General features: G+C 41.1%; 1 protein-coding gene across 1 annotated transcript; it reads left to right on the forward strand.

Annotated features, from left to right (window-relative positions):
- Positions 1–1,541: 1,541 nt before the first annotated feature.
- On the forward strand, positions 1,542–6,289 carry TPBG (trophoblast glycoprotein). Its single transcript, XM_062489837.1, has 2 exons — positions 1,542–1,582; positions 2,265–6,289. The coding sequence occupies exons 1-2, from the start codon at positions 1,542–1,544 to the stop codon at positions 3,502–3,504; spliced, it is 1,281 nt and encodes a 426-aa protein (XP_062345821.1). The 3' UTR covers positions 3,505–6,289.
- The last annotated feature ends 13,548 nt before the right edge of the window (positions 6,290–19,837 follow it).

Consider the following 19,837-nt stretch of genomic DNA (forward strand, 5'->3'; position numbering starts at 1 on the left):
TATGGTTTATTTTTGATAATATATTGTTACCTATTTTTAAAAGCCATCTCCTTTTGGAAACTACTTATCGGTCACTGAATTTTACTGTTGTCTAGTTGGATAATTCAGGGGCAGGTGTATTTCTTTTGTTCAAAGAATTTTCATAGATTAAGAGAACAAGTCTTTCTCATACAAAATGCAGAATATCTTTACCTATCTATTTTTCTGAGCACTATACTAAGAGGCATGTCAACAACCTCTCAACCAACTAGTGCCACTGTTGTTCTAACTCAACATCAAAGCAATAACTTCCCAAAGTTCTGGAACTGCTTGTGAGTCAAAGATCTAATTTGTATCACTAATACTTCAGCCACTCCATATTTTCTTTTCTCCATAATCTTCAGGCAAAGAGCATGCTGGTCCATCAGCGGGACAGCTCTTGCCTGTCACCCCAGCCCCAGACTTTGCTGCACTGCAACACCACTGTCAGGCTACAGAGAGGAGAACAATCCTACAGAAACTGGTGTTTTAGTTCATTATTCTCCAGATTCTGGGGCTGATTTTATCAAGACTTCATACTAGATTCATCTGTTCATTTCCCCTATGGCTTTTGGCAGCTCTGAGATTCCTGCTGATTCTACCAAAAAAAAAAGGAACATCGTTTATCAGGAGAGCAGGAGTTTAACTCTGACATGCGGGGAGAAGGAAATCTTGTGTAGGCAGTCAACAGGATAAGGAAAGCCCAAAGGAGTCATCGCCTCAAAATGTTCTGTTTCACATAGCTGAAACTGGTTATTTGTATACACTGGTGGATCTTTTGTGTTAATTAGGTGTTATTTAATGATCTCAATCCCTTTCTAGGGACCAGTGGCCGAATAACAGCCCACATGGCAACTCACACGATTCACGAATTCCTCAAATACCCGCTCTGTGGGGTAACATAAAGGAGTTACTCGGTTGCAAACCAGACTTTGTTACACCCGAGCTGTTCAGCCCTGCCAGGACGGTTCTGGGACAGCCACAGCGACCGAAGCTGGTAAATATTTTACACACAGTCAGGTACTTACAGGCTTTTCCTCACCATAATAAAGTTTAAGTCTCAGTCTTGAGCTGCCGATTTGCAAGTCCATTTCTTTTCTTAAAAATCACTATTTTATTTATTTTAGGATCTCTAAAGTTCCCGGTGGGTTTTAGTGTAGTTTTGGTGTTATTTTGGTTTGGGTTTCTTTGTTTGCTTGTTTTTTTGCTTTATCTCTGGAGCTCACTCGGTGTATTTTGTGGCTGCTGTTGTTCCCTCCTCTCCCGTAACGCGATCCCTGGGTAGGCGGGCGGGGGGCAGTGGCCGCCAGCAGCCGGCACGGCACCCCCCGCTCGAAACCCACCGGGATTCCCCGTCCGGCCGCCGGCCCGAGCGCGCCCACGGTGGAAGCCGCGGGGAACGGCGCCCAGCAGCCGCGGCGAGGCAGGCACAAGTCCGGCGCTGCGAGGCGGGGAGCGGAGCTCTCCCTTCCAGAGGCGGGCGGGACCCGCTCAGCGCCGAAAGAGCCGAGCTGAAGCCCCGCATGGCGCGGCTCCACATGGCGCGGCCCCGCTCGGCGGCAAGGTGAGTCTCCGGCAGCAACACCTGGGCCGGGGGCAGCGGGGGACGGGACTCGGAGCCCACCCTCCCGCGGGCTCCCGGGCGAGGCAGCCCGGCAGCGGCGGCTGAGCTGGAGCGCGGGGGCGGCGGGCGGGAGACGGGCGGGGCGCGGGCGGCGGCTCCCCCTGGCCGGGCGGCGCTTGGTTTCTCCTGCCAGCGGAGGCAGGGCCAGGCTCGGCGAGGGTGGGCGCGGAGTCGGCGGCGAGCTCCGGCGGAGTTTGTTCTGTGCGCGGGGCGGAAGGTGAGCGACGGGGTCCGGGACCGGGCTCGGCTCGGCTGCGCTCCGCGGTGGGTTTTGGGGGCGGGAGTTTGTAGCGGCCGCGGAGCGGAGAAGAAAAAGCCCCGCGAGGCAGGGACGGCAGGTGGGGAGCCACGGGACACGGTGGGTGGCTGCGGGTCAGACCCTCCCCCTCCGCGCTACTCCGGTGGAGTCGACGGTCGGGTGGGAGGGAAGGTGGTGGCGTGAGCTGGAAGTGGGCGAAAACTTGTTCCTCCGCGTGTTCTCCCGCTCCGCCGCGGGGCCGGGGCCACCCGAGCGAGTCGCGTATCGGGGGCGGGGGACGAGCCGGGGGAGGGCGGGTGGGCGCGGGCAAGGGGAGCCGCGCCGCCCTCGCCGCTGCCGTCTCCCTTTCCTCCCTTGCCGCAGGTCTCGCTGCGGGAAGCGGAGCGGAGCCAGCCCCCGAGGGGAATCGCCTGCCCCCGAAGAAAGCCGGAGCCGGAGGCGCCCGGAGGGAAAAGTTGCGCGCGGGGCCGGGCCGGGCGCGATGCCGGGGCGCGGCGCGCTCTGCCTGGGGCTGCTGCTGCCCGTCCTGCTGGGCTGCGGCTCGGCTCAGCCCGGCGGCTGCCCGGCCCTCTGCGAGTGCTCGGAGCCGGCCAAGACGGTCAAGTGCGTGAACAGGAACCTGACGGCGGTGCCCCCCGACCTGCCGCCCTACGTGCGCAGCCTCTTCATCACCGGCAACCCCCTGACCGACCTGCCGGCCGGCGCCTTCCCCGCCCAGCGCCTGCCCGACCTCGCTTCCCTCAACCTCAGTGGCAACCACCTGCGGACCGTGGAGGCCGGCTCCCTCGCCCTGCCCGCCCTGCGGCAGCTGGACCTCAGCGGCAACGCGCTGGTCTCCTTCAGCCCGCAGGCCTTCGGGGAGGGCGGCAGCCCGCTGGAGGAGCTGGCCCTCCGCGGGGCCCTGCGCGACCACGGCGTCCTGCTCAGCCTGGCCGCCCTGCTGCAGTCCGGGGCCCTGCGCAACCTCAGCCGCCTGGAGCTGGCCGACAACGGGCTGCTGCTGCTGCCCGCCGGCATGTTCACTGCCCTGCCGGCCCTGCGGCAGCTGGACCTCAGCAACAACTCCCTGGTGGGCCTGCGAAATGTCTCTTTCCAGGGACTGGGCCGGCTGCAGAGCCTCAACCTCAGCGACAACTCCCTGGGTGTGCTGTGGAACAGCACCCTGGCCCAGTTCCGCAGCCTGCCCGCGCTCCGGCGCATCGTCCTGGGCCACAACACCTGGGTCTGTGACTGTGCCATCGAGGACCTGGTGGCCTGGCTCAAGGAGAGCGACCAGGTGGAGGGCAAAGAAGCCCTGACCTGTGCCTCTCCTGATAAGATGTTGGGCAAAGCCCTGCTGAAGATCAATGGCTCGGATCTGAACTGCTCCGTGCCCATAGACCTGCCTTCCCAGCTACAGACTTCATATGTCTTCCTGGGGATAGTCTTGGCTCTCATTGGGGCCATATTCCTCCTAGTTTTGTACTTGAACCGAAAAGGAATCAAAAAGTGGATGCACAACATCAGAGATGCCTGTAGGGATCACATGGAGGGCTACCACTACAGATACGAGATCAATGCAGACCCCAGGTTAACAAACCTCAGTTCCAACTCGGATGTCTGACAAAATGCCCCAGATGAGGGGCGGTGCAAAGTACCTATGCATGAAAAGTAGACTTACGCTTTACCCTTGTGCTTGCTTCCATCTCCCCTGAAAAGTCTCAGACGTGCTTGTAACTTGAAGGGGACATGCCTCCCTCCCTGTGATGTCAAGTTAATTTTTGTTTTGAGACACTGGACTGCTGAGCATGGCGTTCAGCTGTGTGTAGGAAACAAGCTGCTACTTATTTTCCTCCTTACTTGTCTGCACTTGTGGAAAATCGTTTTTCAAGATGTCAAAAGAAAAAAAAAGGATTCTCTCTGATGATCCAAAGCCACCAGAGTTTATAAAACATTTACTGATGCAGACGCCATTCAACAAAAGCTGCCTCAACTTTTTGGGAAAAAAGTTACATGTTCCTCTGTGCCAGTTTTGATCTTGTATATTTGAATTGAGATGTGATGATTACATTTCATAGACTGTCTTGAGATTTTAAAAACCAAACCATCTCCTTTTAACTGCTCTTCAGAAGGAAATCAAATAGCAAGCATGCACAAATACTGTATAGTTTTACATGTTAGGAAATTTATGATCTCAGTAAGTCTCTTACTATTTTGTAGTTATTTTTGATTGCAGTTTATGTGATAGAATTTTTTATACAAACTGCATCTAAACTCCATCTTAACTCATCTGAACTGTTAAATTCAATAAACAGTCTTACAAGAACTGTTGTGTTTGCTGTTCAATGAGAAGAGTATGGACATCAAAGAATGTGAATAGGGCTATAGTCTCTGAAGTAATAGCCCTGCAGTAGTAATATGAATAAAAGTTTATACAAATGTGTAGCTTAGGGCCATAAGTGTTTGACTATTTTGTGATAGATGCTAGGGGAATTATAATGAGAATTAAACACCGAGAGCAGTTTCACTTGGCACAAACCCCTCAGACTGCTCTCTGAAAGCACCTGCATAATGTCAAGACATGCTAGGGTCAACTTTCTGGAAAGGTACAAACTAATCGAATTTTCATAAGGTCTTGTCTACCAAATTAAAAAAAAAATTAAATTGTGGAGTTGGTAAGCTAAAGAAAATTTTACCTGAAAGGATTTGCTTATTATAAAAAAGCATACTTATGTGTCCTGAACTAAATTAAATGCAGCTCAATCGTGCGGTCAGCAAGCTCTAGGCTTGTGCATCACTACAGCATTTATTAGATTGCTGTTTCATTTTCAAGGTCTCAGTGCTTGTGAAGTTCTGTAGCGATCTACATCCAGTGACTTGATGGAACTTTACATTTATCTTAATGCATTTAACAGGTGCACTTTAGTATGGTGTGTTGCTTACTACTTGCTTGGGAATGCATTTTCTTGTAAATATATAAAGCATGCAAAAAAATCCTTCAGAATGCCTAATTTAAGTTGCAGTTCTGACCACAAATAGAAAGATTAGCAAGAACCTTGCCGTGGCTGCCAATAATTAGTGCACTTTTTCTAATCTATTTATGGTTTCTTAATGAAAAAAAAAATACACCAGCTGTAAAAGTGTGATGTGACTTGACATATACGAGTTTATCTGTGGAGCTTTTTCCATGGTCACAGTTACTTGAAGCTCTTGAGCATCTCTCAAATTTTATTAATTGCTGGCTAATACCTTTTGCTTTCAAAAGTGACAGTTTTCTCATAGATGTATATGTTTGGTAAGAACTCATAAATATAAAATAGTCTTTACAGTATCAGAAGAAATATAATCTATTTTGGGCATCGGTATTATTCAAAAGCATTTTTCATCTTGTGATTTCGGACAAAGCAAGTAGCACAACTTGCTTTTGACTAATTTTCTACTGCTTTAAATTGGATTTGTTTAATGGCAGTGATTATTTTTTTTAATGTACTTATGTGCATTTACCCTTGAAAATAAAAAACTAATGGATATTTGGTACAACTATTGTTTTGTAAATCAGTATATTTTGCAATTAATGTGAATTAAAGTGATAGTGTATCTCTCCTGTAATTTAAATGTATGAGCAATATTTGGCATATGAATTAAGTTTGTGGATTCTTATAAAGCAGGCTGCCCGTCTGAATATTAGCTGCCCATATTTTAAGGATAGTGTGAAAACCTTAGTGTGAAGAACTATTACTGCTGCCACTATGCAAACCGTTCATACTCGGTCTACATCAGATAATTTATGTAAGAAGCTAGAATTTACAGTAGCTATGCAGTGTGCTTTGTTGTATCAGTTATTCTGGAGATTATCTACTTCACTTACCTGTACAGTGCCAAGAGGAGTAGAGCATCATCCTTGCTTAAGATGCTCCTGTAATATAGTAGATAAAATATGTGCAAACCAAGCCATTTCTTGGGCAATTTCCTGAGTTTTGTTAACGGATACTTTAAAGTAACTACAATAAAAGCAATTATCCATGATGTGTTAATGTAATGGCCGTGCATTTGTAGAGCTGTGTAAGGACAGGCAACGACTTTAATTGCAGTCTCTCATCAATGGAGCGAGTATTTGTATAGTGGGCAAGTGTAATTGTTGTTACTGTTACTACACATATTATTCTAAAGATTATTATTACTATTTTTTTTGTATCTTAGTCAATGTAATAGAAATTTATTAGAGATCCCGTGACAGCTACTTTAAAGTAATTTTTGTCGTTTGCTTACATGTGTATTTATTAGGATGTAACATTTAGCATGTGCCAGTGTTGTGTTGGATGATGTTCCCCTACAGTGTTTGACCAACAGTGAATGCTTTGGTGTTTTGTACAATGCATTATTTGATCTTAAATTCCCTTCCATAAACAGTGCTTGAAATTTGTTTTGCTTTTCTTTTACAAAATCATTAACGGTGGTACTCAGAAGACACAAAAAAGTAGCTCCCACACTACTTTAGAACGTGGTTAAAAACTAAACACTTAAAAAATAATTAGTTTCAACATTCTTCTGAAGCACATTTTATAATCCTACTTGCTTTGACACCTGAGATTCCAATTGACTACTATTTCCAGAGTAGCTTATTCATTCATTCTTCAGTAAAACACATGCACACATTCTAAATGCCTCTAAAATGTGTTTTGTATACATAAATCCCCTAAGTTCTGCATGACGCAGGTGTTGCTGAAAAACATCCAGACTAAAGTAGAGGGTAAATCATGAAAGCCTGCACAGCTAAGAAGCAGAAAGGATCATTTTTCCAAGGTTTAGCTGCTTTGTTAAAGCTAGTTTTAATTGTAACAATCTTAAAATTTTCTTAGAAAAATACTACAAGGAATTGACATAGTTTTAATATATTTCCTTAAAACACTTTGGATAAGTGATGTTGTCAGGTAAGAAAATTCCCCACATCCTCCTTTAACCAAGGTAACTTTATATTAGATCATTTTTATTTTATTAGATAATTTTTATTTTGCCAAGCCATAATATTACCAGTAATTCTGACATCCAGAAAGTGGTTTGAAGTTTTGCAACAACTGCTTTAAATCTTTTCTTTCAGAGTAATTTACTTTTTAAGCACTGGTGACAGTCCCCAGTGACATGGCAGCAAGTGGAGCAGTCTGTTCAGACCCACATTCTCTTGTTGACTGAGATGTCACTGAAAATCAGCATGGCAAATTATTCAAAATATGACTGCATGAGGATCCCAACTCTCATTATTCTTCTGGCATTTTCCCTGTGGTATACTCCAGTCTTTCTGCATCTGCATAATTTCTTTTTTGCCTCGTTTTCTCAAGAAACCCATTAAAAAGAGTATCATGAATCTGCACAGGTAGAGAAATCAGTCTGACTGCACCAATATTTTGAGGTTTAGCATCTTTATTTCTCTTTAAGCCTTAATGTGGAAAAGAGCCTTTTTCAAAGTGGACAGAATGAAAATTTGATATGCGCTTTTTCTTTCTCTTTAGCAGCAGAATGTTCAAGAAGAACCATTTATTCTCAGCATATGATGAAGGAAAATAGCATTTGGTAAGAAAAATGTTTTGGTTTCAAGCTTCCCAATGACATTTATATTCTATGAGAGAAGGTGGAAGGGAAAAGCTTGTAAAGGAAACAGAGGTATCTCTTTGCAATGGGTCAGCACTGATCAAGTCACAATGCTGTGGATAGGAACAATTCCTGATTGAATCTGTCCATTACAAATTCTGGTCATTTTTATAATTTCATCTCTAATTTCTTCCTGTTGCTATAAATAGAAACACTTTGTTAACAAGTGGCATCCTATCTTACAGTATTTGCTATGCAGGCATTTCCACTGTGAGTGTCTTGTGGACTATTGTAGAAGATTGAATTTAATTCAGTGCCTGCTGATTTAATAATGACCAGATTTGGCTCATAACTTAATAATCCTTTTTTTTGCAAACATGCTGCTTATAAGGGGAAAAGACCTTGGCTTGAAATCAAACAATAAAAGGCCAATAAAAAACCCCAGGGGAGATAGAAAGCAGAAGGTTTGGAGAGTGCAGCGTTTATCAGACACTTCACTCAGAAAAGAGACAAACCACGTGGGAGCTGAGGGTCCTTTGGTGATACAGAAGTTAAGTGTGGTGTGTTAGCTTCCCAAGTCAATACAGCAGTAGCAGAAAAGTGATGCTTTGTACCAACACAATAAACCTCACAGCACTTCTCTCCCACGTTGAAAAAAACCCTACCAAGCCTTTAGAAGGAAGAATACAGGTTTGCAGTATAAGTATGTCCTTAAAAAGGACTTTCACTTTCTCAACTGTGTTACAATTTATGTGTTGTCACATCCTTGGAAAACCTTGCTATGCCAGAAGTCATCTGTTGCGTAGGCAAAGCTTGAAATCAAGCTTTGCATTCCCAATGTTAGCCTAAATAGGAAAAGCAAAATATTAAGGAAATTAAGCTGGTACTTTAGACAGCATATTTATGTATAATTAATAATTTAATATTTGCAATTACTTACATTTTTTCAAAGAATTCAGTAGATAGCTTTTCCTATCTGATGATACACTAGCAGAATAACAGATTTGTGTTTCTAGTAATTATGCATGAAAGCATCTGAATAAATTAGCAATATTTCAGTACATACGGTGATGAAAATGCTAGAAATCTTGTGTTCTAGAATGTTTTGCTGTTATAGAAATTTGAGATGTGCAAGAAACAGCTGTAACTTTTTCTGATTGAAGTTTGGTTTCCTAATTAAAAATGTTCTTGAGGAAAACCCCAATAAAATATTTACCAGATTGCTTATATATGTTCACTCTGTTGATTTTATACTATAAAGCCTTAAAAATACTGAGGTCTTTACTAAAAGTGTAGTTGTATTCCTTTTAGCCCAAATTGATGGTTGAGCTATGAATTTGCGTGACAGAATAGTGAAAAAGTCCATATAGTTGGCCTGATTAATTTACTTAGAAATTTGGCCAGTGAATATTAGAGATTGTGCTTCAATTGTTTTTGTTATTTTGGATATAATTTGTTAGCTTTTTTGGTTATGCTGTATGTGATATGAATTTTCAAATTAGGTGCCAATTCTAAATTTAACAGTAATGTATTTTCATCTTTTTAATTACCAGGTCAGACTGTTTTAAATTTTTCAAATACATATTTACATAGTGAAATATAGAGGCATTGTTATCACTGATGGAACTATTAAGGAAAAATGCTGCTGAAACAGAGAAAACAGTTGAAAACCAGAGTGGTACAAAAAAGCATTCAGCTGGCAAACTTTTTTTTCCTGCAACTTTTTAAAATGAAATTAAAACCTGATGGAAATCAAAGGGAAGAATGGTGGTTTAGCTTCTCTTAGATATCTAATACAGATGTCCAAAATTTTATCAGGTAGGAACAATTTTTTGGGGTTGTCCCACGAGATAGCTGATAACTTAGTCTTGTGCCTAAATTGTTTGCTATTATTGTTTTTCTCTCATTCTTAGGACAGCTAACACAGAAGGATATTTGGCTTTACACATGATAAATTGATCTGTCCTAAGTTTTATCACAGAAATGAACTGTCTTAATATTTGTCCACAATCTGCTTCAGGTATTCCATTTGTTCCAGTAGAAATTCCCTTCTGTGCCATAGCCCAAGGTAGCTTTATGTGATGTCATGGGTGTGTGTACAATAAAGAACTCATTTGTCAAATGGACATTATCAAAAGTCAAATAGACATTTCAATATAATTCACTGTGTATTTCATCAAGTAACGGTAGTGAAATAGCAAAATAAGATAAAATAACATTTATTGCCAGAATGCTGTAAGCAGCCACGAACTGACACCACACTGGAGGATTTGAGTAATTTAAGTTCCTTCTGAAGATGGAGAGAAGAAGATATTGCAGTAACAGTTGTCTTCTTCAGGTAGGTATCTTCATTCATTCTCATTAGTAGCTCAAGAATAAGCAATAACTAAATCCTACAAATAGTTACACATTTAAATCTATTTCAGTCAGGGCTTTTACCCCTCTGATTTTCTAGTTCCATCTTTTCAGAGGTGGGTGCTTTAATTAGCCTGGAGGGGACTAAGAACTCTTAGACATCAGAATACAATACTTTTTATTTTATATGTACACAGAAGCATTTTACATATACACACATACATGTATAAATATATTTATATAATGTAAAACTAGAGGAAACAGAAGAGGAATAGAATCCAAGGCACACTGTCTCTCCTGTACATTCTGTTGGCTAGATTAGGGGCTTTTTTGTGTTTTTTTTCACAGATTGGAAAGGGAACCTAAGTGGCTGAAGGGAGTGGGTAAGCCTCTGAGAAGCACAAAAGACATGATTCATGTAGCTGTGCACCTAGTGTGATCATTAGCAGCAAGTAAACAAAAACTGGTGCTGAGTGGTTAAGATTTTCTAAAGTGGCCACAGTCTGGGGGTCTGCACTCAAAGTAGCTTAAAGGGGCTTCATTTTCAAAAGTTCTTGAATACCTTCTGGAAAATTACACTTGTTTTCTTTTTAAGGTAAATTGAAAAAAATGCAGAAAAATCAGTTTTAAATGTGAAAAGGTATATGTCTGGTATACGCTTGAGAGAAAATACAAATACCTGCTAGAACTGAAATTCCCCAGTCTTTGCTCTCTGTAATTTCTCAAATTGAGATCTCTGTAACACCATCTATCCAGAATGTTCTTCCCCTCTCTTTCATATTTAATCATCCCTAATCCAGATTATTTTATCCATTGCCTTTGCATTGTGACCAAACCTGATTACTTCACATTGGTAAGCAAAGGTAAAATTCCTATGAAACAAATCATAAAATCAAATACTCAGCATTTACCAACAAGCAGATTATTATCAAGGTTATATTTGTTGCCAGTCTTTCATTCAGGTTTTCCCTTTTGCTGTTTGTCCCTTTATGTTGAGCTTTTCAATATTAGAAAGATTCTGTGGTAGCTCAGAGGAACTCTCTGGTTCTAATTTCCAGTAACGAGCAAGGAGATCTTATTCTGAGACGATAGTCTTGTAAAAAAACTTGCAGAAACACTGCTTGAACTTCTCTGACAGGATAGTAAAATGTCACTGAAAATAGCTCTGCTAAAGTATTCTTCATTTGTCAGAAGTGTTACATGTTCAGAAAGAGCCAGAATGCAGAATTTGTAATAGTGATATAGATGCTGTTTAACCAGCCTGTGAGGTTTCTGTTACAATAGCTTGTGGTACCTCTGCTCTGATTTCTCCTCCCTACAGCTCCACATGCACTCTAATGTGCTCGAGCAGGACTTGGATGAGTTTAGGACATGCATTCAGCAGATTGTGGTAATTTGTTTTATATTATTATTCATATGTGAAGTCCCTGATTTTCAGGTGTATAAAGAAATATATTCCTGTACTTGTAATTTTTAACACAGAAAAAACTAGCAGGCATACGCCTGGTTTCATAATTTATCTGTAAATACAAAAAAGAAAAAAAGCTCTGAATTTGAGTTTGCAAGGAACAGATGTCTTTCAGCAAGCTTGGTTGTAAATTCAGCAGGATTTCCAATTTAATCCAGGAAATGATGACATGAAATTTATTGCAAGCAGAGAAATAACTCATTCTTCATCACGGCTGTGTGGACTATGCCTTTTCCACGAAGCAGTGCAAGGTGTTTTTTATCTCCTAGGTTTCCAGGGAGACAATCACAATCCAGTAGGGGTTACTGTTGTTCTTAATAAAGCTCTCTAGATTTTGTAGTTTTAGCAATTTTTCTGATCAAAATCACAGAGATAGCAGATAGGATTTGATAAATGACACTGAGTAACGTGAATTGAAGTGACCTATTTCAAACATGCACAGATGATATAGTGGTGCACCAGCTTAGACTAGATGGTACTAGTGCTTTCACCAGCTAGAATCATTTTAACTGGCAGGAAAGGACTCAAAACTGAGTATTAGAAACTGTAGAGAGCTATACAAACTATGCTTAGCATTTAGTATTTAGTTGATACAGAATATAGTATATCTAAAAGGTTTCTGATATAGGCGTGAAGCACCATATCCAATTCTAGGGGTTTTTGTTTACAAGTTATGTAGTAAATCACACCCTGTATGGCTGGCCTGTAGTTTAGAAGGAAAATTGAAGTAAACTTGAAAGAATATTGAGGTGGTTAATGTAAATGAAATTAATAGACAAAAATCAAATCAATCAGAATAGTAATAGTGAGTGATCTTATTGTTGATAAGAATTCAAGAAATGTTGGTCATAGAAATATATTTGCCTCACATATTTATTTATTATTATATGTTCAACAGCAAAAACAAATTTGCAGAGGGGATATTCAGTACAAGGAGATAAATGGATAGTACATCAGTGCTACTGAGGACTCTCCCAATTTTATTTTCTATTATTCTGCCATGTGAAAGGCAGAAGTAGAAAAGGGACAGAACAAACTTTAAGAAAAGAAGGTGGTAGAGCAAAAAATCTCCTGTAATGACTGTCCTTTTTATACTTACTGAAGAAGGATGTGGCAGCAATAGTGATGCAGGAGTAGAAGATAGTATGGTTTCTTTCATAAGTTTAAGGTTGTTTAGGTTTATTCAGGGTTTTGTGTTGTTGGAGCCAGAGCTAATTCATGCATTAACATTTAATTTAGGTCACCAGAAAGTACCAATGCCAGAATGTGCTATACATTTTCTTCCCATAGCTTTTACACAGCACTCTGTGCCTCCCAGTAATGCATGAAGCACTTGCTCTCTCCTTCTCTCCCAAGGGAAGTGTGTACACTGGCTCAGGGATATTGTATGCACTGTCTTGCCTTATGTTTCTGAGAGAAGGCATAAGCAAAGAAAAGCATCTTGCACTTAAAGGTGGATTTGCTTTATGATATTCCCTAATTCCCGGATGAGTAAGTTCCTTTGCAAAGCCTGCTGCTTGGACAAAGTTTTGTCTCCCATGCAATAAGCATTTTGTCTGCTTTAGAAGAAAATGGTAGGTACATCTCCTCTTCTTTAATTTAGTCCTAGATGTTAATCTTTCCAAAGGAATATGATACATACTCTAGATTATCTTTTGCATCAGGAAAGAAGGTCAGCTGTACATATATTTGGTACCATGATGGAACCCACAGGAAAGTTAATGCTTAGAAGCAGTGAAAGAATGAGTCAAGATCCTACCAATTAAATAAGTTTTAAAGTACATCACAGTAAATAAACTCCCTCCCTAAAGGTCCTTCCTGCAAAGTTCTCAAATGTGGGCCTCTTGATACACTGTGAACTCCTCTCCTCTCCTCTCCTCTCCTCTCCTCTCCTCTCCTCTCCTCTCCTCTCCTCTCCTCTCCTCTCCTCTCCTCTCCTCTCCTCTCCTCTCCTCTCCTCTCCTCTCCTCTCCTCTCCTCTCCTCTCCTCTCCTCTCCTCTCCTCTCCTCTCCTCTCCTCTCCTCTCCTCTCCTCTCCTCTCCTCTCCTCTCCTCTCCTCTTATAGCCTCTTATAGCCTCTGTCACTCGGACTGAGCAGAGTCCCACCATCCAGCTAAAAGGACATGAATGTCATACTCTTATCCTCCTGATATACAATGTTTGCAGCTCATGGTTGGTTTTAATGTCTACATCAGCCAAAATTTAGCATGTGCTGATCTGAGCTTTGCAGTTAAGTGCATGAAGAATAGAAGGTAAATTGGAGATGCACATGCAACTTGGTCAGCTTGTGAATTGCTCTCACTAGATTTAAAGGATGAGAGAAAACATGTCCATACCTTTTTGCTCTTCATATCTTCAGCTCATAATGACACAAATAATAAAATACATTGTATACATTTCCAATATTTATATGTACATGCATTTCTATATATACATGCACATTTATATAGTATATTTTAAAATTCTTGCATATTTGATATGTATGAAAACACAAGTTTCCTATATACAGGCATGCTATTCTTGCTGGAAACCAATATTTCAGTTTATCTCATGTGCAGGTTTTTGCAAATAATGCTAATTGGAAGCTATTTATATTTTGTTCACTTTTTTTAGATAAAAGAAATAGAGTCTACTAGTTTAGAACTAATTATTGCAGTAAGCTTTGCATTAAACACTTTTGATAACAGGAATGATGTTTCAGGCCACCATGGCAATTTTTAGCATCTATTAAGTCTTCTGAGTAGCTTTATAATTCTGTAACTTATAAAACAGTCAGACAGAAGCCTATCCTGGCTGAATAGTTTAGCACAAAATACTCCCTTGCCTTCACTTTGTTTTTATTGCTCCTTCAGCATGAGGATGCTGCCAATATTTTGACACTTTTTTCTGCTTAAATATCTGCATCTCTCTGACGGTATGCCTTCAGAGAAAAAGAGCAAGGGACTGGGATATTCTTGAATTTTCTTGTCAAAACACCGACAGGATAATTACCAAGAGATGATACAATTTGTCAAGGGGAGAGTGGGTGTTTATGCATTGTTACATTCTCTAATGTGAAAGGGTCTCCATCTTCAAATGTGACAGGGGAGCGAGGGCACTTCTGTGAAAGGCAGTGTAAGATCCAGTGTTGGATCTTTAATAGTTTTTGTCCTGGATTGCCCATTTTCTGGGCTCTAAAGGAGAGAGGTCTTCACATTATAGCAACACCTCTCAGGTCTCAAGACCCCTTGTACTGAAGGAGGTCCTGTGGGACACCATGCAATGGCCCTTTGGTCTTCTTGCATCTGGTCTTTCTACACTGCCTGTAACCCTTTTGTGGCAGGTTATCCTGGCATAGTGGCTGTTTTGTACTGGCAAAGAGACATAAACCAAGCTGATTACAGGGGAGAACTAGACCTCCATCCTTATTCCAAAATCACAAAAATGTGTGATCTGCAGTGTGACCTGGGGCACTCCAGTGAGGAGAAAAAGAGCTTCAGAGGTATTTCCTCAAGCTCTGGGGATAAATTGTTCTTGGCAGAGACAATTTAGATTTGCTTGGGGAGGCAGAGTTCTAGCAGTGACAGGAAAAATATTCTGAGGTGTAGTTTGTTCTAGGTACTCAGGCAGCTCTTTTTAGCCCATCAGTTGCAAGTTTCCCATTAGCCCAAAGCAGTAACAGAGAGAGCTGCCTTTGAAAAGGGGAAGGAAAAGACAGGGTACTTACCTTGATTTCATTTGAAACTTTATTTTTACTAGTGAGTAATACAAAGCAGAACTCGTGAATAGTGCAAAAATGAAGAGTTTGTGGAGGTCGAATCATGACTTTATGACTCAACAATAAAGTGTTTTAAAAGAGGAATAGGTAACTGTTCTGCCTACATTAGGAACAATATTTTTAGAAACATGCCATCAGAGAATCATACAATCATTAAGTTGGAAAAGACCTCCAAGGTCATCGAGTCCAGCTTTTGAACAAGCACCACCATGCCAAATATATATATCCAAATATATCCTAAATACTTCCAGGGATGGTGACTCTACAACTTCCCTGGGCAATCCATTCCAATGCTTCACAACACTTGCAGTGAAGAAATTCTTCCTCATGTCCAACCTGAATCTGCCCTAGTGTGGCTTGAAACCATTTCTTTTGTCCTGATGCTGCTGGCTTGGAAGAAGTGGCTGACCTCCACCTGACTACACCCTCCTTTCAGATGGTTAAACAGAATGATAAGGTCGCCCATGAACCTTCTCTTTTCCTGGCTAGACACACCCAGCTCCCTCAGCCACTCCTCACAGGATATGCACTCCAGACCTTTCTCCAGCTCTGCTGTCCTTCTTTGGACTCACTCCAGCCCCTCAATGTCCTTCTTGTAGTGAGGGGCCCCAGAGCTGGACACAGCACTCAAGGTGTGGCTTCTCTAGTACTGAGTACAGGGGGACAATCCCTGCCCTGCTCCTGCTGGCCACACTGCTGCTGATACAGGCCAGGATGCCATTGGCCTCCTTGGCCACATGGGCACACTTTTTTGGTGAGCTTTTTGGAGCAGGGAGTAGCTCTGTTCTGTATTTCCACGTTGCCTGGTAGACTGGGTCCCGGTTCTCTGTCAGGAGCATCTAAATGCTACTAGAAATAAATATTGGTAATGTAGTTCAGACTAATACATTGAACTTCCTTTCTTGGTTCTCCAGTAACACTTACTGCTTTAACACCACCTGTTCTTTTGGAATAGTGTAACAAATCCCTCAAATGCCTGAGCCTCCTCCTTCAGTATTTACCAGGGAGTAAATATTACCTTTGGGTAAAAAGTACTTAACATTATAGGAGACCTTTACCCAGGAAAGAGATTTTTATATGAGGAAATTTGAGACAGGCCTAAGAATTCTTCTTAAAACAACTAAACACTGCATGCTAAACTGAGGGGAAACCTCCAATTTAATGCAGAGATTCCTGAGCGGACTTTAAATGCATTGCTTTGTGTACAAGAATTCTAGCTGTGGCAATATAGAACTCTTTGCAAGGGAATTTGCTCTGCCAGAGAGACTGCCTCTTTCAAGGCTACAGTAACAACAGCAGAAAGATACCTTCTTTTTTTTAACATAACAACTCTTTAAAAGAATATTAAAAAACTAACACAGGACAGATCTCTTATACAAAATAATTGATAAAGGACATCCTATTTAGTGAACAAGAATTTGTTTGTGAAAAGACTGCTGTGAAAGAGGATGAAATCACCCCAGATGATTTAGATTTTACCAGAAGCAGGTTTTCTGCTGCAATCCATGCTGCTGTGAATATCATCAGTGCCTGCCCAGGGTTCCTTGTCAAAGCCCAGCCAGTCTGTGCCATCTTTTCTGGGGACAGCCAGGTGTGCCCAGTCCCTCAGCACAGCACCTGTGCTCATAGAAAATTCCCTGTGGAGGAGGACAGCTGTGAACCCTATCATGAGCTTTCTTTTAATAAATAAATTGATAAAAATGTCTGTGCAAGAGAATTTGCAGAAAGCTCTGAGGGATTCTCTGGCCCAGTCGGTCATAAGGACTGTGGCTAGTTTGCTTTGAAGTGTTTGTATCAAAGTAATGTAAACATTGTGCTGTTTCATTTATTTTCTTTCACATGCTTCCAAATGTGCTAAGTTTATGCAAAGATGTCTATTAGCTGCAACAAATATTTATCCTCTGCTGGAACTGAACTCTTTGAGGACACAGCAGCACTTGTAAGCAGGCATTTGAGGAAGGCAGGTGTGCAGCTGCTCCATTCCTCTTTTTTCCAGCTGGCCACCTTACATTACCCTTCTCAAAAGAGCTGAACTTCCCAAGGTCTGAGTCTGTGTATGGAGTTGTAATTAATCAGCTTCAGTTGGAGCTGCATATGTAGCGTCTGAAAGTAGCTGAGAGCTCAGAAATGTGTATCTAGCATTTCAAGCAGGTAATTTGTCTGAGCTAACTATTTATATTCCTGGCCAGAAAAATAAGCATGTCCTGAACTTCTGAGCAACTTATTCATAAAGTAATGCATTGTTTTTATAAGGAAAAGATCCTTAACACACTGCAGCAGGAGGTAGAGGATAGTTTTCGCAAGCGTTTTTTGTCTTGTAAATTTTGATTTTGCTCAGAAGGAAACGAGTAGATCTGCTTTCTTTGGACACTGTGCCTCTGGTTCCTTGAAATAGCTCAGCTACATTCTGCTTCTGATCATGTTGCATCAATGATACTTTTTAATTCATGAGTGGAGAGAAAGGCTTGGAGAGACAGGTGATTGACTTACATCTGTTCTGCATAGAGCGGATCGTGATTTGTCTCATAATTTTTCTAACTCATCACTAGAAAAGATGTTTAATACAATGAACTGCTAAACAAAATAGTTATTTTATTAGTAAAATGAGGCTAGTATACTTCTCTTATGATGTCATTTATGTCAGATTTTTAGACTTTTATATCACCCAAAGGCCCTGGTAAGTCCTAAGACTTGTACTGCAGGTTAAATATGCTTGAAAATTCCATCACCAAAGTGAATATGATTTGCTCATCAAATTATGACACAAATTTGATTTCCATATATATTTCATGTTTATATGCCAGATATATGTAATTATACACACACCCCTTTAGGAGAGACTGAAATAGTTCTAGGACATTGTGACTTGAAGAACATGTAATGCAATTTGCAGTTATTTTATGTATTGGCTTAGGAAACAGGCAAACTAATTCAAGCAACTACAAGCCTCTGCTTGCCAAACTGTTTCCTTGGATAATTCCTTCCTGTGACTGGAGTTTCCCCCCAGATGTGCTCCTATAGAAACATCTTTTTGCTGTCTTTTGAAGGAAGTTGCTGATACTTAGCAGGAAGTCTGTGGCACAGGATCTTGTAGATCAGGGGTGAAAAGAGGAAAAGTTGGAGAATGCTCACACCTTTTTAAGGTCATGGAGACATCAGCTTCCTAAATGTCTGAAGCCAAATTACTTTGCCTGATCCATGTGCAGATCTGCCAGTTAAAACCATAAAGTGAGATAGTGGTTGCATTCTGATGGTATATAATTACAAGGTGCCCTCCATGGCTTGGAAAGACAAGAATTGTCCTGTCTGGAAAATATCCTCAGGTAAGAACTTTTCTTCTTTCTCATGCAGAGAGGGAAGCATTTGGTTCAGTCCAATAACTCCAAGGAGCTGCTGGATCATATAATCAGTAGCTTCCTGTCAGCTGGGACCTCTCCAGATTTCCAAGACTGCTCATAAACCATTGAGAGAGCCTTTGGGATGACATCAGCCAGAGCTTTGATGACTCTTGGATGAATCCTATCAGGCCCTACAGATTTGCAGGGATCTAGCTGGGACAGCAGATCCCACACATTTTCAGGGTCAGCTGTGAGTTGATCATTCTCACAGTCATGATCCTCCTGCTCAGGGCACTGAGAGCTTCTTGGTCCATCATCCATGTTGAGGACAGAGGCAAAGAATGTGTTAAACTCCTGTGCCTTTACTGTGTCCGGGTTTGTGAGGTGACCATCCTCACCCTCTAATGAGCTGATGCTATTTTTGCACTGCCTATTGCTGTTAATATATTTGAAAAAGCTCTTTTATTGTCCCCTACAGTTCTGGCCAGCTTCAACTCCAGTTGAGCTTTGGCAATCAGCATGATTTTTAGTATAGTTATTTAGTAACACTGAAGTTGGCCTTCCTTATTAAAATGATTACACCAGTTCTACATTGTTTATTATCCAACAAAAAGGTGCTTTACAAAGCAGTGAAACAGTACTTTGTGCTGTAAAATATATTTCATTAAAATGAATTCTCATTGAGTTTTTCACTGGTAGTATTTGGAAAGTAATTATTAAACAAAACTGTAAAAGCTATATATTTATTTATGTAATATGAAACTGCTATTAATCATCTATGTGTTTTGTTTTATACAAGGTTTGTTCATTAAACCTAACCTTATTAAAGAAATTATACCGGGATGGAGAAATTTATCACATTTCACTTTGCATCAACCAGAGCTGCCTATAGTCTAGTGACCTAAGCTCATTTACACAAGTCACAGCTCAATGTTTAATGCAGTAATACAAACACAATATGTAGTTCCACAACTCCTTTTAAACTCTGTCTGAATTAGCTTCCATTAATTAGTTAATTAATTAGCTTTCATTAATACCTCACCTCTACAATTACAAAGGTCACGTTCAGATTCAGACAGAGGAGTTTCTGGTGGTAATTCTAAGAGATGGCTTTCCTCATTAATAGCTGTAGACGTTAATTCTGAAGTTTAATAAATACTATTAAAATTTGAACAGTAGTATCAAATTACTTTTTACCTGTCACTTTCCAAGCAGTGAAGGTTCTCCTTACCATTATAACAGCTGTATTCATGATACATGTAATGCCATTCTGTTCCTTATGGACTGTCATGGGTTGCAAATACAATGTCCAAAATCTGTGCTAGCCCAATACAGTGAAATAAATTGCTTATAGGTTTTTTGACAATAAAAATATCAGCATAGAACCTAATGTGGCAGAAGTAAGAGGGAATAGGGTCTGGAGGTTGTGCTGCACAATTAGGTCTCACATGA

The sequence above is a fragment of the Cinclus cinclus genome, chromosome 3, assembly GCF_963662255.1.
Source record: "Cinclus cinclus chromosome 3, bCinCin1.1, whole genome shotgun sequence".
NCBI lineage: Eukaryota > Metazoa > Chordata > Aves > Passeriformes > Cinclidae > Cinclus > Cinclus cinclus.

Coding starts and splice junctions, on each gene's coding strand:
- TPBG (XM_062489837.1), top strand. CDS start 1,542: ATGGCGCGGCTCCACATGGCGCGGCCCCGCTCGGCGGCAAG. Junction 1,583..2,264: donor CGGCCCCGCTCGGCGGCAAG/GTGAGTCTCCGG, acceptor CCCTTGCCGCAG/GTCTCGCTGCGGGAAGCGGA.